The following is a 19,670-nucleotide window of genomic DNA, read 5'->3' as shown; positions in this document are numbered from 1 at the left end:
CATGGGGACCTACAATGAGGGACTGAGGACAGTAGATGGTAAGACTTAGCCAGACTCAGATTTCCAGGTTTGTAGATGCTACTTGGGTTGGCCCTGGTCATCAGGCCGTTACACCCTGTTGTGAAGTCAGGTCAATTGGTCCATGACACAGTTCAAGTCTTAACTGATGAGTTCCTAGATGTGGAAAACGTGGCCACTGGCAAAATAGCAAAGACTGAGCGAGAGAGATAACTGATGTTAGAGTAATGACCTGGCGCCCTCTCCTGGGCAAACTGGGCTAAGGCCTTCCTAGAAAGTTCTCTGAACTTGATTCTTGGCCAGCAGTCTCAAAGGAGACTGATAGGCCAAGGAAATCAGGACCAAATGCTGGGCCATGGGACACCTGATGGGGCTCCTGGGGAGCCTGGAAATGAAGAGTACTGCCACTTTTACCTGGACCGCTTGGTATTCAAAAATAAATAAGACTAAAAAAATTAACAAAACTACAGGCCATACTAAGATCCCTCTGTCCCCACAGGGGACTGGAGGCCCTAAGCCAAGGTCAAGTTTCAACAGGGATGTGAGGGAGAATTGCACTTCTTGGCCTTTTTTTAAAAACTGAAGTATAGTTGATTTACAATGTTGTGTTCGTTTCTGGTGAACAGCAAAGTTATTCAGATATCTATATGTGTATCTGTATCATCTATATCTATATTCTTTTTCAGATTCCTTTCCATTACAGGTTATTACAAGGTACTGAATATAGTTCCCTGTGCTATACAGTAGGTCCTTGGTGTTTATTTGTTTTATATATAGTAGTGCGTATCTGCTAATCCCAAGCTCCTAATTTATCCCTCCCCAACACTTTCCCCTTTGGTAACCATAGTTTGTTTTCTATGTCTGTGAGTCTGTCCCTGTTTTGTAAATAAGATCATTTGTATCATTGTTTCAGATTCCACATATAAGTGATATCGTATGATATTTGTCTTTCTCTGTCTGACTTACTTCACTCAGTATGACAATCTCTAGTTCCATCCATGTAACTGCAAATGGCATTATTTCATTCCTTTTTATGGCTGAGTAATATTCCATTGTATACATATACCACATCTTCCTTATCCATTCATCTGTTAATGCACACTTAGATTACTTCCATGTCTTGGATATGGTAAATATGCACTTCTTGGCCTTTGACTGCTGGTCCACAAGTGACTGTGATCCCTGAAATCCTTGCTCCAGGATGAGGGGGAACAGATAAACCTCTCCAGTTTGGGGTTTGAGGTTTCTATCCCTGGGAGTCTTGCTGAAACTGAGCTATGGGTAATTCCTTGTGGGTCCTTATAAACCTCCTTTGCCATGGCTCAGTACTGAACACGTTATTGGTATAGATGGACTGTCTGTGTGTACTCCTACCTGCCTTTGCCCCAAATCCCTGATAAGAACTGCAGCATTTTAGTGGGAGAATGACTCATGAACCTACCCAATTTCCTCCCAGTGCTGAGTAGCATGGTTTATCCAAAATAATATGGGCTGATGGGTCAAAAAAAGGAATAGCCACCTGCGTTGCCAATTTCACGGAAGCCAAAGTTCTCCATGAGAGAACTCTTCATTCAATAGCCCCACCCGGACCGTGCTCAAGGCCTTGGGTATCTGGAGACTCACCATGGCTTATAGGAGGCTCAATGCCATAGCTCCAGAGAGGTACCTGATATTGTATCACAGAGGTTATTGCCCAAGCTGAGGGAACTTGGTATGCTGCAGTTGTTACTGAGCATGCTTTTTTAAGCATCCCCTCTCTACCCAGATGATAAAAATCAATTTGCCTTCATAAGGAAAGGGTTGCAGTATACCTTTAATGTCCTACTTCCAGGCTACCTAATTCTCCAGCTATCGGTGATGAATGTGATTTGGAAAAAGTCCTGCCCCTGGAGGGAGCACTGGCCTTTATTATATTGATGACATTCTCCTGGTGGACCTAGACAAGGGCACCACCTAACAAGAATTGGACCCCCAGTTGACTCACATGCAGCTACATAGCTGGGCCACTGACACAAGCAAGGCACAAGGACCTAGTATCCAGTGAAATTCCTCGGCATTATCTGGGAATGGCCATGATATCTCATTCCAGACATGACTGCCCTGACAAACATAAAAAAGGTCCAGTGACTGGTTGGAGTCCTTAGCTATTGACGCCCTCATATAATCCATGTGGGGATCTTGAGGGATCTAGCATCTGGGACCTGTGTGAGGTGAGAGTGGGTGGGTTAAGTAGATCTTCAAACGTTGCAGGGCAAACTGAAGCCCTGGGATTTGTAGTCTGCTTCTTTTTTAAGTCTTGGTCTGGAAGGTGCTTTTCAGAGGACCCCCCTTGGAAATGAGCAGTGGGACAAATCATATCCTGGGTTTTACCCACTTTTCCAGGGGGAATATTATACAAGCTGGCATTTGGATGGGAGCCCAAGCCACACCTAAGAAGACAGGGCCTGCTAGGAGAAGGACCTAGCAGCAGGCAAAGATGGCTAAATTCCTCAGGAGCAGGTGTCCAGCCATGCCCAGGCCAAGAGAAACAGACCCCAGGTCACTGCAGCTGCAGACGTGTCAGCAGAAGCCATGATGGAAAGACCCTGAAGCCCCCATGGAAAGGAAATGTCCTTCCCCTGGCAGCCAGCACTTGACTCCTCCTCCAATACCACCACCCCCTGTGTCCTGACAGCATATAGAGAAGGCAGAGGGGAAAAGAGACACTTTGTCTGAGAGAAAAACAGCCAAGACAAGAGGTTCAACCTTTTAATAGATTAAGTTCATCCAAATGAGTTTCATTTAATCTGAGGCCACTTGACACTGGAAGTGACCAAGTGTCCCTCTCAACTCCCTTGAAATGAACCTCCAAAGAAACATGAGCTCAGATATGAAATGCTACATTCTTTATACATCTGAACTATGCTATCTTACATTGCAATCATCTACATATAAACATCTTTACATGTACACATAGAAGTAAATACACAAGCAGTGATCTACAAGAATTCATACATAACACACTGAAAACATTCACCACGTACAGGAAAGTGAATGAAGAGTAGTGCTGATTTTATTGAAATGCATACATGCATTCTTTATATGTTTCAGAAAAAATAAATGAAAACCTTAAAAGTTTACAACTAATATTAAGCACCTACTATGTGCTGGCACACTGCTAGGTACTGAGCACCGAGCAAAGTTTTGCAGGGAGAATCTTTCAGCTCAACTCATTTTCTCAAAGGCTGATAGGTTTGTTATCATGGAAGAAATTTATCTGTGGACTCTCTGATGCTGCTTTAAGTGATCTGATCGTGAAAAGTTCCTGTCGCATTTAGTACACTGGTAGGGCCTCTCCCTGGTGTGCTTCCTCACGTGTCTGTTGAGCTCATCCGAACGGGAGAATGCCCATGTGCATCCCTTCGCGTTGCATTTGTAGGGCTTCTCTCCTGGACTCGAGAAAGAAAGGAAGACTTGTCATGCTTCAGGATAGCATGGGACACAGAAGTTGGAAATGAATGGAGAAGAAAAAGGAGTTGGGCATGTTGCAGTGGGACAGGGAGAGACAGACAGGAGACTGGAGGGGTTGCATGGGAAAGGAAGAGAAGGAGGGCAGGATGGGCTAGAAGGCTGAGAGGAAAACTGTGAAGGAGGGAGAGGAAAAGAAAAAGAAAACCAGGAGGGGAAGACAAAGGTCAGTGGTGGGTAAAGAAAGTTGAGGAAGAGGGGTTATCTGTTGGGCCTATAGGAGTTCATGAAGAGAATTCCCAGGAGGGGTAAAGTCAAGACCACCCTAGGAGGTCAAACAAATCCCTCCACTTCTTCCATCATCCCAGACATTCAATACCACAAAAGGCTGCAGCCAGGTTGCCTCTGGCCCAGAACTAGGGTCTGTTCTTAGGACTGCTTTATATACCTTTTCAGATTTGCCAGCATTTTCTAGGGTCTTCTGGGTCCTAGACTTAGAGGGAGGTGGCAACAATCTCAAATGACCCCAAAGTCTTATAAAGGCAGAGATCTTTAGTCATTTTCCTGACACCCTTATATTTCAGTCTTCACTCACCAGTGTGTAGGCGCTTATGGATTCGCAGGTGGGAAGATTTTGAATATGATTTCCCACAGCCCTGGTATGTACAGATGTAGGGTTTCAAAATGTCAGAATTCTTCTGCAACGAACATCTCTGAATCTTGAGATTCCACTTCTGCTTTTCTAGGGGTTGTCCTCCTTGGATCAAATAGGAACTAGAAATGTACAGAAGTCTAGGATATGGCAATGGTGATGAGGAATGTGGCACCATATGGACTTCACGGGGAGTGTTCTCATCACTGAGTATCTTCAGCGGACGCCTATAGAGGGTTTGGTCCCCACTGAAGCTCATCTGGCCTCCATTGTGGGTCTGGTATACATGGATGGTTTTCATCTGACTTCCAGAGACAGCCTGGTCCCAAGGGAAGGTCATCTGGGCTCCACTGAGAATCTGGCGTTCACTGGGGTTCTTCATCTGACCCTCATAGAGGGTCTGGTCCCCACCGAAGGTCATCTGGCCTCCACTGAGGCTCTGGTCATCATCGAGGATCTTCATCTGGCTACCCTTATTGGGGATTGTCATCTTGTTTGCATTAACGGTTGTCACTTTACAATCAGTGATGAACGCCTTTGTGGTGTCAGTGACATCCATCAACTGCGATGCTGCTGCAGGGTTTCTCTCATCAAAGGAGGTCACCTTGGGGTCAAAAAGAAAGGCATTTTAGGTTCCCAGGGGGCAAATCAAGGGACTTAACATGGGTTGTTGTTAGATATGGACAAGAACTGTCCCAGGGATGTTAGAACATGCATAAATCATCCTTGTGGGCATCAAAGGATTCATCACCTGGTTCTGCATTGACTCCTTTTGGCTGTCCTCATCACAGGCAGTCAGAGGTACATAGAGCTCTGACTCTGGTGCAGCTGGGGCTCTTGCCTCATGTATCTCATTGATGTCCTGGAGAAACTCATCAATGTCCTCAAGTGTCAGAAAGAAAGAAGTCATGGAAGCCTCTTTGCTGTTGCCTGATAACCGAACTAGATCTTCAGCTGTGGGATTCTGCAAAAAAAGTTAGAAGTCAGATGTCTTACCCAGCTCAAATCCTAACTCCACACGCCCTTCCTCTCCATCCCTGCTGACCCAGTCCTCGTCTAGCCCACCATCATTGCTTGCATAAAAGCCTGCAATTTCCTCTTAATTGACCTCTGTGAATCTGGAGTTGACTCCATCCGGTGTGCCCTCCATAAACATAAACATTTCTAAAATGAAAAGTCTTCCTATGCTACTCCTACCTATCAGTGGGGGTGGGATTCTAGATGAATGGAAACACCCCACTATCCCCTGCAGTGAGCTTGCCCCATAGACTTTTAAAAAATTGATAAACACTTGATGTACACTATTATATGTTATAGTTGTACTATACAGTGATTCAAAATAGTTAAATGTTATACTCAATTTTTAGTTATTATAAAATATTGGCTATATTCCTTGTTTTGTACAATATATCCTTGTAGCTTCTTGTATACATAAGAGTTTGTACCTCTTAATCCCTTGTCTCTATATTGCCCTGCCCCAACAGAGACTTTTCCACAGATGCCCCATCTTCCAGAAATCCTACCAGAGATTTGTTCAATTTAATGAACTTCCAAACATATTATCGCATTTTATTCCAACCATGACCCCAGAAACAGGAGCCATGATAAAACCGTATTAAAGAAGAATTCACAGACGTCCAAAGAGGTGAAATGACATGGCCCAAGTAGAAGATTCTTAACTTGAATTGGACCTGTCTTGCTCTTGGTGCTCACAGACCTGATCCTCTGTGGATATTTCCCCAAGAGACCTCCTGGAGTTCCCCCTGGCATTCCAGCTTCCTGAGAACCATCCTGGAAAGCATCAGCCTCCAGGAACCATTCCAAGAAGAAGCTTCATTACAGGCAGAGGCTAATGTGCACATGGCCAAAGTCTATACTTCTATTCTCATTGGCCATCCTTATGCTTCTAGGTTTCCTATACATCTGGTAGAAAGCTTCCAGTTAACTCCTCAAAGCCATCATGTCTCTAGCCTCATATCTTTTTCACCCTATGTGCCTCCTTGCAGCTCTTATCCTACTCTAGCCAGACCAGTCTGCTCAGTTTTGTCATATCCCTGTCCTGTCCCTTGCTCATAGCCTGTCTTATTAAATATGACATCCATTCTTATCCCGGCCACCAAAGACTGGTCTCTCCCACCCTGTCCTGACTCTCAGAGCAGAGAGACAGCTAGGATAGTTCACCCAGGCTATGTTCGAAACATATGACTGTACAGCCATTGACTATGGTAGACTGAGGGCACTCCGAAGTCATCTTCTGCTACAAAAAAATCCATAGGAGTGATAGATGCCCTTAAATTTAATTATTATATATATTCACACTTGGAAATAAGTGGAATTTTCTAAGCCACAGTGTAGCAGAAGCCACTGTCACTTGGAGGCGTGGAAAAGGGTACCTCCATGAAGCCAATGTCACTGTGGAGACAATCCTCCAAGAAGGGCCATCAAAACCTAGGGATTCTCTGAGATGAAACCTCACTGGAAGTCAACCTCTAATAACATCGTACTAGGGCACTTCTTTTACTATCATTCCCACTCTTGAAATAGTGTCATGCCTGTCTTCTCCCCTTCCCCTACCACTGGACTGAAAACTCCTCAAGACTAGAGAACTCTACTTCCACCTTATCAGGGTCTGACAGATCCAGCTGGGCAGACCTCAGAGAAAAGGGACCCAAAGAAAGAATTCTGATTTCTACTCCTCCAGCTCTAGGTCTGCATCCAGCCTCTAAAATCTCAGGATGTGTTTGGGGTGTCAGTGACATCTGTCAACTGGGATGTTACTTGGGTTTACTCTCATCAAAAGAGGTCACCTTGGGGTCAAAAAATGTCTCATTTAAGGTTTCCAGGGGGCAAATCAAGTGCTTTACCATGGGGTGATCTTAGTTCTGGATGAGAACTGTCCCAGGGATGTTAGAACATGCAGAAATCATCACTGTGAGCCTCAAAAATTTCATCACCTGATTCTGGATTGACTCCTTTTGGCTGTCCTCCTCATGGGCAGTCAGAGGCACATAGAGCTCTGGTTCTGGTGCAGCTGGGCATCTTGCCTCAGGTGTCTCATTGATGTCCTGGAGAAATGCCTCAATTTCTTCAATTGTCTGAAGGTAAGAGTCCCTCGACACCCCTTTGCTGTTGCCTGATAAGTGAACTAGATCTTCAGTTGTGGGATTCTGCAAAAAAAGAAGTTCATGTGTCATAACCAGCTCAAATCCCAATTTCACACACCCTTCCTCTCCATCCCTGCTGACCCAGTCCTAGTCTAGCCCATCATCATTTCTTGCCCAAAGTTTGCAATTGCCTCTTAAGTGGCCTCTGTGAATCTGGAGTTGACTCCATGTAGGGTAACCTCCAAAGACCGTCAGAGTAATATTTCTAAAATGAAAAGTCTTGGGCTTCCCTGGAGGCGCAGTGGTTGAGAGTCCGCCTGCCGAAGCAGGGACACGGGTTCGTGCCCCGGTCCGGGAAGATCCCACATGCCGCGGAGCGGCTGGGTCCGTGAGCCATGGCCGATAAGCCTGCGCGTCCGGAGCCTGTGCTCCGCAATGGGAGAGGTCACAACAGTGAGAGGCCCGCGTACCGCAAAAAAAAAAAAAAAAGAAAAAGAAAAAGAAAAGTCTTCTTATGCAACTCCTATCTATCAGTGAAGGTGGGAATCTCGATGAATGAATGAAAGCCCCACCATCTCCTGTAGAGATCTTGCCCCACAGACCTTTTTTAAATTGATGTATACTTAATGTATAGTATTATATGTTACAGGTATACAATATAGTGAATCATAATAAAGGTTATACTCAAATTTTAGTTATTATAAATAATTTTTATATTCCTTGTTTTATACAATATATCCTTGTAGCTTGTTGTATACATAAGAGTTTGTACCTCTTAATCCCCTATCTCTGTATTGCCCGCCCCTGTCCAGAGACTTTTCCAAAGATGTCCCATCTCCCAGACATCCTACTGGAGATTTGGTTAAATTAATGAACTTCCAAACATCTTATCTCATTTTATTCCCACCATGCCTCAGAAACAGGAGCCATGCTTAATCCCTATTAAAGAAGAGTAAATAGGGGTCCAAAAAGGTGAAGTGACATGGCCTAAGTAGAAGACTTTTAACTTGAATTGGACCTATCTCACTCTGGGTGGTCACAGACCTGAACCACTGTGGACATTTCCCCCAGAAATGTACGGGGTTGTCCCTGGCATTCCAGCTTCCTGAGAACCATCTTGGAAAGCATCAGCCTCCAGGAACCATTCCAAGAAGAAGCCTCATTACAAGCAGTGGCCTAATGTGCCCATGGCCAAAGTCTATACTTCTATTCTCATTGGCCATCCTTACGCTTCTAGGTTTCCTATACATCTGGTAGAAAGCTTACAATGAACTCCCCAAAGCCATCATGTCAGTAGCCTCACATCTTTTCACCCTGTGTGCCTCCTTGCAGCTCTTGTCCTGCTTTAGCCAGACAAGTCTGCTCAGTTTTGCCATATCCCTGTCCTGTCCTTTGCTCAGCCTGTATCTCTCAGTAACGTGCCTTAGTGACTATAGCCTGTCTTATCAAATATGACATCCATTCCTATCCCGGCCACCAAAGACTGGTCTCTCTGGCCTGTCCTGAATCTCAGAGCAGAGAGACAGCGAGGATAATTCCCCCAGGTTATATTAAAAATTTATGACTGTACAGCCATTGACTATGGTAGACTGAGGGCACTCCGAAGTCATCTTCTTCTACAAAAAAATCCATAGGAGTGATAGATGCCCTTAAATTTAATTATTATATATATTCACACTTGGAAATAAGTGGAATTTTCCAAGCCACAATGTAGCAGAAGCCACAGTGACTTGGAGGTGTGGAAATGGGTACCCTCATGAGGTCAATGTCACTGTGGAGACACTCCAACAAAAAGGACCATCAAAACCTAGGGATTCTTGGGACTTCCCTGATGGGGCAGTGGTTAAGACTCCTCACTCCCAATGCAGGGGGCCCGGGTTTGATCCCTGGTCAGGGAGCTAGATCCCACATGCATGCAGCAACTAAGAGTTCACATGCCACAGCTAAGGAGCCTGTGAGCCACAACTAAGGAGGCTGCCGGCCACAACTAAGACCCAGCACAAGCAAACAAATAAATATTAAAAAATAAAAAAGCGCCACTTCAAAAAAACAAAACAAAACCTAGGGCTTCTCTGAGATGAAGCCTCATTGGAAGTCAACCTCTAATAACATCATATTAGGGCACTTCCTTTCCTCTCATTTCCACTCTTGAAATGCTGTTATGCCTGTCTACTCCCCTTCCCTCACCACTGGACTGAAAGCTCCTCAAGACTAGAGAACTCTACTTCATCCTTAGCAGGGTGTGACAGATCCAGCTGGGAAGACCTCATAGAAAAAGGACCCAGTAAAGGACTTCTGATTTCCACTCCCCCAGTTCTAGGTCTGCAACCAGCCTTTAAAATCTCAGGATGTGTTTGGGGTGTCAGTAACATCTGTCATCTGGGATGTTACTGTGGGTTTGCTCTCATCAAAAGAGGTCACCTTGGGGTCAAAAAGGGTCTTGCTTAGGTTTCCAAGGGCAAATCAAGGGCTCTAACATGGAGTGATCTTAGTTCAGGATAAGAACTGTCCAGGGATGTTAGAATGTGTAGAAATCATCATTGTGGGCTTCAAAGGATACATCACCTGGTTCTGGATTGACTCCTTTTGGCGGTTCTCATCATGGTCAGTCAGAGGTACATAGAGCTCTGGCTCTGGTGCAGCTGGAGTTCCTGCCTTATATTTCTCATTGAGGTATTGATAAAATGCCTCAATTTCTTCAATTGCTTGAAGGTAAGAGTCCCCTGAAGCCTCTTTGCCACTGCCTGATAAATGAACTTGGTCTTCATTTGTGAGATCCTGCAAAAAAAAGTTAGAATTTCATGTGCCTTACCTAGCTCAAATCCCAGTTCCACACACCATGCTTCTCCATACCTATTGACCAAATCCTAGTCTAGCCCACCATCATTGCTTGCCTAAAAGCCTGCAACTGCCTCTTAATTGGCCTCTGTGAATCTGGGGTTGACTCCATCTTGTGTACCCTCCAAAGACAGTCAGGGTAATATTTCTAAAATATGAACTTTGCCTATGGTACTCTCATCTGTCAGTGGAGGTGGTATCTCGATAAATGCATGAATACCACACCATCCCCTGCAGAGATCTTGCCCCACAGACTTTTAAAAATTGTAATATAGTTGATGTTTAAGGTTTCGGGACACACATAGGATGAAAGTGAAAAGATGACAAAATACATTCCATGCAAATGGAAACCAAAAGAGAGCAGGGTAGCTATACTATATCAGAAAAGTTGATTAATCAAAAGCTGTTACATGAGAAAAAGAAGGTCATTATATAAGAAAAGGGAACAATTAATCAAGAGGATATGACAATTATAAATTAATGGACTCAACATAAGAACACATAAATATGTTAAACAAATACTAACAGTTCTGAAGCCAGAAATAGACAGCAGCACAACAGTAGTTGGGGACTTCATTCCCCACTTTCAACAACAGATAGATCTTCCAGACAGAAGATCAATATAGAAATATTGGACTTGAACTGCACATTAGATCAAATGAACCTAACAGACATATATACTACATTCCATCCAACAGCACAAGAATACACATTCTTCTCAGGTACACATAGAACATTCTCCAGGATAAATCATGATCATATGTTACATCACAAAAAGTTTTAAAAATTTAATAAGATTAAGGTCATATCCAGTATCTTTTCTTACCAAAATGGTGTGAAAGTAGAAATCAAAAAAGAGAAAGGTTGGAAAATTCACAAATATGTGGAAATTAAACAGCACACTGCTGAGCAATCAATGGGTCAAAGAAGAAATCAAAAGAAAAGAAAATATTTTGAGACAAATGAAAATGGCAACACAACATACCAAAACATATGAGAGACAGCAATAGTAGTTCTAGAAAAGAAGTTTATAACAATTATGTGCCCACATTAAGAAACCAGAAAGATCTCAAATAAGCAATCAAAGTTCACATCTCAAGGAACTAGAAAAGAACAAATTACAACCAATGTTAGTGGAAGAAAAGAAGAAATAACAGAGACCATAGCAGAAATGAATGAAATAGAGACTAGAAAAATAATAGAAAAGGTCAATGACACTAAGAGATGGATTTTGAAAAGACAAGCAAAATTGACAAAGCTTTAGCTAGACTATAGATGAAAGAAAGAGAACAGTCTAACAAATAAAATCAAATATGAAAGAGGAAGGAGTATAACAGAGACTGCAGAAATATAAAGATCATAAGTGATTACTATTAACAATTATATGCCAAAAAATTGGATAGCCTAAAAGTAATGGGTTAATTCCTAGAAACATACAACCTACCAAGACTGAACCATAAGGAAATGGAAATCTGAATAGACGTATATCAGTCATCAAAAATCTTTCCAACAAGATTCCAAAAGTGAAAGTGACTTCACTGATCAAGTCTACCAAACCTTTAAAGAATTAATGTCCATCTTTCTCACCTTCTTCCCAATAATTGAAGAGGAAGGATTAGTTCCAAATTCATTATGAGGCCAGCGTTATCCTGCCACCAAAGCTTATAAGGACAGTACAAGAAAATAAAATTATAAGCCAGGGACTTCCCTGATGGCGCAGTGGTTAAGAATCCGCCTGTCAATGCAGGGGACACTAGTTCGAGCCCTGGTCTGGGAAGATCCCACTTGCCGTGGAGCAACTAAGCCTGTGTGCCACAACTACCGAGCCTGCACTCTAGAGCCCACGAGCCACAACTACTGAAGCCTGCACACCTAGAGCCCATGCTCTGCAACAAGAGAATCCACCGCAATGAGAAGCCTGTGCACCACAACGAGGAGTAGCCCCCGATCACCGCAACTAGAGATAGCCCACGCACAGCAATGAAGACCCAACAAAAAAGAAATATAAATAAATAAACAAATAAATAAATAATAAAATAAAATTGTAGGTCAGTATTCCTGATGAACATAGATGTAAAAATCTTCAACAATACTCTAGCAAACCAAATTCAGAGCACATTAAATGGATTATACACCATCCTTAAATGGGGTTTATCCCTGGGTTACAGGAATGTTCAATACACACAAATCAATAAATGTGTCTAATGAATTAAAAAATGAAGGATGAAACAAATATGGTTATTTTAGTAGCTGCAGACAAAACACTTGACAAAATTCAACACCTTTTCATGACAAAATCTACAAATTAGATGTTGAAAAGCTGAAGATTTTTCTCTAAGTTCTAGAACAAGACAAAGATGCCAGCTGTCACTTCTATTCAACATAGTACTGGAATTCCTAGCCTGAGCAATTAATTAAGAAAAGGAAATAAAAGGCATCCTAATCAGAAAGGGAGAAGCAAAAATATCTGTTTGCAGATGTCATGATGTTATATACAGAAAACTCTAAAGGCTCCACAAAAACATGCCTAGAATAAGTGAATTTAGCAAAGTTGCAGGATACAAGAATCAGTAGTGTTTCTATACATAAACAACTCTCAGTAAGAGAAATTTAAAAAACCGTTCCACCTGCAATAGCATCAAAACAATAAGGTACTTAGGAATAAATTTAACCATAGAGGTGAAACACCTGAACAGTGAAAATTATATTGATGAGATTTAAGAAGACACAAATAGATGGAAAGATATCCCCTATTCTTAGATTGAAAGAATTAATATTGTTAAAATGAGCAATTACCCAAATTGATCTAAAGATTCAAAGGAATTCTTAACAAAATTCCAATGGCATTTTTCACAAAAATAGAAAAAACAATTCTAAAGTTCAACTCAATCCACCGAAGACCCAAATTACAAAAGCAATCTGAGAAAGAAAAGAGGCATAACACTTCCTGATTTAAAACTGTATTATAAAGCTATAGTAATCAAAATAGTATGGTACTGGCTGAAAAAGAGACACATAGACTAATGGAACAGAATAGAGAGCCAGAAATAAATCTATGCATCTTTGACCAGGGTGCCAAGAACACACAATGTAGAAAAGATAGTCGCTGCAATAAAGGGTGTTGGCAAAACTAGATACACGCAGGTTTAAGAATGAAAGTGGATCCCCATCTTATAGAACTCACAAAAATTAACTTGAAATATACTAAAGAATTAAGTATAAAACTTGAAGCCATGAAGATTCTAGAAGAAAACATAGGGGAAAAATTTCCTTGACACTGGTCTTGGCATTGATTATTTTGTATTTGACACCAAAAGCATGTGCAACAAAAGCCAAAATAAACAAGTGGGACTCCATCAAACTGAAAGCTTCTGCACAGCAAAGGAAACAAGCAACAAAGTCAAAAAGCAACCTGTGGATGGGAGAAAATCTCTGCAAACCATCTATCTGATAAGGGGTTCATATCTAAATATATATGGAACTCATACCACTCCATAGCAAAAACCAATCTGACTTGGAAATGGGCAAAGGACCTTCACAGACATTTTTGCAAAGACATACAGATGGCCAATAGGTACACAAAAAGGTGCTGATCATCACTGATCATCAGGGAAATGCAAACAGAAACCACAGTAAAATAACACCTCATAACTGTTAGAATAGCTATTATCAAAAAGACAAGGTATAAAATTGGGGGAGGATTTGGAGAAAAGGGAACCCTCATGCACTGCTGTTGGGAATGTAAATTGGTACAGCTGTTATGGAAAACAGTATGGAAGTTCCTGAAAAATTAAATACTAGAACTACCATATGATCCAGCTATTCCACTTCTGGGTGTTCAAAGGAAATGAAATCTGTATCTCGAAAAGAGATCCACACTCAGAGGTTCAATGCAGCCCTAGTCGCCATAGTCAAGATATGGAAACAACCCAAGTGTCTGTCCATAGGATGAATGATAAAGAAAATGTGCTATTCAGGTATCCAGAGCTTTTTGGAAAGTTTGCATTATGCCACTTTGCTTTTATGGAAGACCTACATTAATACCTGTTTTCAATAACCAAAAACAAACAAACAAAAACCCCAGAAGAGGGGCTTCCCTGGTGGCACAGTGGTTGAGAGTCCGCCTGCCGATGCAGAGGACACGGGTTCGTGCCCCGGTCCGGGAGGGTCCCGCATGCCGCGGAGCGGCTGGGCCCGTGGGCCATGGCCACTGAGCCTGCACGTCCGGAGCCTGTGCTCTGCAGCGGGAGAGGCCACAGCAGTGAGAGGCCCGCATACCGCAAAAAAAAAAAAAAAACCAAAAAAAAAAACAGAAGAGGATTTTCACTTTTTCAAAAACAGGTGAAAGTGAAAATAGTGCTAATCATTTTTTTTTTTTTGGCCACGTCGTGCAGAATGTAGAATGTTAGTTAACCGACCAGGGATCAAACCCGCACCCTCTGCACTGGAAACGAAGACTCTTAACCACTGGACCACCAGGGAAGTCCCTCAACATTTGTTTTGCAGTGAACTTGAACAGAGGCAACGCACACCCAGAACAGGGAGAGTGGCAGCTCCTCCCTGGGGGACTACACTCAGCACCTCCTCAGCAAGCCACCATACCCTTGAACTCTGTCTGTGAGCACCTGGGCTTTATCTCCATTTGTTTTGCCCATCCTTTAGCAAGAAGCGTCCTGAGGTAATTGCCTCATGGCTTTATGCCATTTCAGCTTACAAAACGTTTCATAGGAACCCTCTACTTTCTGAGAACAGAGAACATTATTCGGCCATCAGAAAGAAGGAAACCCTGACATTTGTGACTACGTGGATGAACCTAGAGGGCATGGCATTATTCTATGTGAAATAAGTCAGAAAAAAACATAAACTTTATCTTGTTATTTTTATGTAGAATGAGGAAAAACAGTTGAACTCATAGAATCAGAGAGAAGGGTGGAAGTTGCTAGGGGATGGGGGGTGGGGAAGTGGGAGTTCTTGGTCAAAGGGCGCACAAGTCATAAGAGGAATAAGTACTGAGGATCTAATGTACAGCATAATGATGATGGTTAATAATGCTGTATTGGATACTAGAAATTTGCTAAGAGAGTAGATCTTAAGCATCGTCACCCAAAACAGAAAGGTAACCACATCAGGTGATGATTGTGCTAACCACTTTGAGTGTGGCAATCACTTCACAACATATGCATACATCAAATCAGCATGGTGTGCACTTCACATTTATGCGAGTGTGCCAATTATACCTCAATAAAGCTGGGTAAATAAAAATGAAATGTTTTCAAGGAAGGGAGAAATCGGTGCCCCCTGCCACAGGCTATATAACTCGTTCTCTTGATTGTCTAATTTCTACCAGTATCCACCCAGGCCCCTCCACACATGGCCACCCATTTTGCACATCCTTCCACCCTTGCCACACGGGTTGCAGCTGCCCAGTACCAGGTAGTGATCTGGGGACTGGGGGGGTGTACCATCTAGGCAGCAGCCTTGCCCTCAAGGGGCCTTCGGGGACAGCAGCCAACTGGACAGGTCCCAACACTGTCTCTTCTTCAGGAACTCGACTGTCTGCACGAAGGCACCCCCTGGACAGTGCAGACACGCAGGGGTACTCAGTAAAGAAGGCCTTAAAGAAATTAATGTTTTGAATGTTTGGGTTCCTCTTCCATAAGAGTGTACCCCCTGCTAGGACTCACGACCTTCCACCTCAGTACCCAGACATTGGCTGCAGACTCACCATCAGTGGATCCATTGTGTGGCCAGGAACCTCAGCGTCGTGGGCCAAGAGTTGCCAAGACTGGGCTGCAGGCTGAAGTAGCTGACCTCTTATATAGTCTCGGGGGCCGGATGTACTGGGGTCCCAGACCAGCATTCTTTGGTTGGCCACGCCCTCTGGGCGGATCCCAGCGCACCCAAATCAGACACTTGGGAATTCTCAACCTTTCAGGTTACCTACCTGATTGGGTTACCCACAAGGCACCTCGGGACGTTTTTACAGCCATTTCCCAGGTATTCAAACTGTGGCGGGGGGTGGGGGTTGGGGGGTGGGGGTGGGGTGGGCGGGACGATTTACACAATTAGCCCATTTCATCCTCACCACAGTAGTATGAGGTGGAATTTATAACTGTCAGCATAAGATGCAGAAAGTGAGGCTCAGAGAGGTTAAGCCATTTGCTGGAGATCACACAGAGAGTCAGTCATAGGTTCTAGATTTGAACTCAAAGGGCTTAGCGTTAGTAATCTGGGCCCTTGAACACATCAGAGGTGTCAGCCCAGGATCCAATCACCACTGAGTTCTGCAGATTCCATCTCTTGGCTGTAAACATAATCAGAAATACTTCCGGGGTGAAATCCTGGATTTGATGAGATCACCTAGAAATGATTTCCACCTCCCCTCTCCCACCCCCAAGTCCCACGGAGACTGTTTCATCCCAGCAGAGTGATACTGAGGTCGCATGAGTGACTTCTGACCCGCTTCCAACTCTGCTCCAGGTTCGTGTCTGGTCCCCACGGCCTATGGCTCATCCATGACCAACAAGCCTCGGGGCTTTAACCATTTGTAGACCCGCCTGAGGGGAGCCCCGACAGCCTCCGGTCTCTAAAAATTTTAAAGCAAGGTGCTCATGCCCTTTCACCTGGGCCCCGACCTGGGTTGAGGGGTGAGGTGAGCGCGGCAGAAGGAGCCTGACGGGGTCCTTGGACGGACTTCCAGATCCTGGCTTCTGCTCTTGGCCGCTGGAAGGCCTGTTCTCGTCGACATCTCCAGTCGTCTTGCCCTCTGCTCTCTCAGAGGCAGCTGCTCTCATTTATAATCCAGACCGTTTTCTCAATCAAACCCCTTCATCCCCAGGCAACCACTGTTGTGTTTTCTCTCACTATTCCACATATGTAAATGACAACATATAGTGTTTCTATGTGCTTTTAGACTCATATACCTGGCATTACTCAGCACTTATTCTGGTTTTTTTTAATAAATTTATTTATTTTATTTATTTTTGGTTGCATTGGGTCTTCATGGCTGCGGGCAGGCATTTCTCTAGTTGCGGTGAGCGGGGGTTACTCTTCATTGCGGTGTGCGGGCTTCTCATTGCGGTGGCTTCTCTTGTTGCGGAGCATGGGCTCTAGGCACGTGGGTCTCAGTAGTCGCGGCACACGGGCTCAGTAGTTGTGGTTCGCAGGCTCTAGGGCTCAGTAGTTGTGGCACATGGGCCCAGCCGCTCCGCGGCATACGGAATCTTCCCGGACCAGGAATCGAACCCATGTCTCCTGCATTGGCAGGTGGGTCCCCAACCACTGTGCCACCAGGGAAGTCCAGCACTTATTCTTAAATTTGCCTTTTCTTACTGGAACTTATGTCTTCATATCTATTCCTGTGGATAGACAGTGTAGTCTTTTTTTTTTTTTTTGTGGTACTCGGGCCTCTCACTGTTGCGGCCTCTCCCGTTGCGGGGCACAGGCTCCAGACGCGCAGGCTCAGCGGCCATGGCTCACGGGCCCAGCCGCTCCGCGGCATGTGGGATCTTCCCGGACCGGGGCACAAACCCGTGTTCCCTGCATCGGCAGGCGGACTCTCAACCACCAGCGGAGCCCTCAGTGTAGTCTTTTTAGAGCGGCTTTTTTTCCTTTGTGTGAGTAGAGGAATGAGATGCCATCCCAGAAAATTCGGGGTCCTCAGGAGGGACTGGCTTTTCTGATTCTGAAGCAAGGCATGTGCAGGAAGCGCCTGGTGTGAGCACACCCCCAGGGCAAAGGAAAGCTGTTTCCTTTCCAGGTTACCTTTGGATAAGTTGGGAAATTCCCTTTGATTAAGGACTGAAGGCCCGTCCACTTTCACAGATAAAACCGAGGGCGCAAGCCTCTTAAATCCAGTGTCACTGACGGAATTTGCATTGATTGGTAAAAGAAATACAGTAAATAGTTTGAAGAAATGAGTAGTTTCAACCTTAAGGTGGTTTTGTATTTGAAAAAATAGGCCTGCCAAGTGGGAAAAGTAAAACTTTGGTTAAATGGTAAAGGTTACACTCTAATAAAAATTTAGAACGTCATGTGAATAACCAGGTAAACTACTAAGTTTTTGGCCAAAGTTTAAACAGTATCCTTCTAATGTAATTCCTTTTCCTAAACAGTTTGTTTGATGAGAAAGAGAAAAGCTACCTGTGGCTGTTGACTCGAGTGTCCCTGCTGAATTGAAGATAATGAACACATGCAAGTTGACATCAGGTCAACAATTCATAGTCATAAAAGGGGTTTTAAGAAACAATTTTGCATTAAGACTTTTCACTGAGATTTAGAAGGTAAACTAAATCCAGGAAATTAAAATTTCACCAAAGTAATTTTATATACCTATCATGGCATACTCTTTGATGAATTAAATTTTGGGGGGAGTCTGGGGCTTCAAAGATGGCTATATGCAAGAGGGAAGAGATATGGGAACATATGTATTTGAAGAACTGATTCACTTTGTTATAAAGCAGAAACGAACACACCATTGTAAAGCAATTATACTCCAATAAAGATGTTAAAAAAATTATGAGGATTTTCCCAACTTATTAAAATGTGTACAAAGCAAAAAAAAAAAAAAGATGGCTATATGACTTCTTGATTTTACCACTGTGAGAAATAAACATGCAAATAGGTCATTTTAATTTATGTAGGATTTGGATTTGGTTTAAATAAATAATCTAAATTAAAAGAATCACCTAAATTCTTAAATTGCCTATAAGCTGTATAGTTTATTATTATTTACACTAATATTTAAGGATTGTAAGTGTAAACATGGTTGTCCAATTAAATTGAATCATAATTTAAATAACTAACATCTTTATAAATTTTGTCCTTATAAATCCCAGGCAAAAATGAAAATTATGTGAGCCTATGGAATTAGGCTAACTAAACTAACTGGGAAATGTTTTCAGGGGTCTTGTTTCTCTGTCAGATTCTTATTATTAACAGTGATGTTATTATTCTTCAATGATAATTTAATTATGTCATGTGAAATTGCTAACTGACTTTAAGATCTTGGACTAATCCAATATTAAGATAATAGTAGTCATTGTTTACCTGGAAGCCTCCAAAGAAGTTAAAATTCAGAGAGGGAGAGAAAATAAAATTCTTAATTGCCATACAATCTTCAAATGAATTTTTAACCTATGTATTCTTGACCATATATGTCTTCTTCATAATGCTCAAACTAAGATGGAAAGTCATTCCACGTCTTTTAATCCTTCTTCTGAAATAGTGCGTCTTTTCATTAGATTTAGGGTTTATAAGAATCATCTGGGAAAGACCACAAATTACAAATGCTGGTGAGGATGTGGAGAAAAGGGAACCCTTGTACATTTTTTGTGGGGATGTAAATTGGTGCAGCCACTGTGGAAAACAGTATGGAGGTTCCTCAAAAACTAAAAATAGAACCACCATATGATCCAGCAATTCCACTTCTGGGTATATATCTGAAGAAAATGAAAACTATAGTTTGAAAAGATACAGGCACCCCAGTGTTCATAGCAGTATTATTTACAATAACCTTGGCTGTCTTGATATGGAAGGAAACCAAGTGTCCAACAACAGATGAAGAGGTAGAAGATGTGGTATATAAATCTCTCTCTCTCTCTCTCTCTCTC

The 19,670-nt window shown here is 42.9% G+C and overlaps 1 protein-coding gene across 1 annotated transcript; it reads right to left on the bottom strand.

Moving 5' to 3' along the window:
- Positions 1 to 3,270: 3,270 nt before the first annotated feature.
- Positions 3,271 to 10,108, bottom strand: LOC114897990 (Kruppel-like factor 18). Its single transcript, XM_029227016.1, is given in 4 exon segments — positions 3,271 to 3,446; positions 4,061 to 4,721; positions 9,574 to 9,999; positions 10,103 to 10,108. Coding segments are annotated over 4 exon segments (1,269 nt in total).
- Between the last annotated feature and the right edge of the window lie 9,562 nt (positions 10,109 to 19,670).

This window comes from Monodon monoceros, unplaced genomic scaffold (genome assembly GCF_005190385.1).
Source record: "Monodon monoceros isolate NGI ecotype Baffin Bay Population unplaced genomic scaffold, NGI_Narwhal_1 Super_Scaffold_18, whole genome shotgun sequence".
In the NCBI taxonomy this organism is placed as follows: Eukaryota; Metazoa; Chordata; class Mammalia; order Artiodactyla; family Monodontidae; genus Monodon; species Monodon monoceros.
The sequence above is the reverse complement of the archived record's forward strand: the minus strand, read 5'-3'. Positions and strand labels throughout refer to the sequence as shown.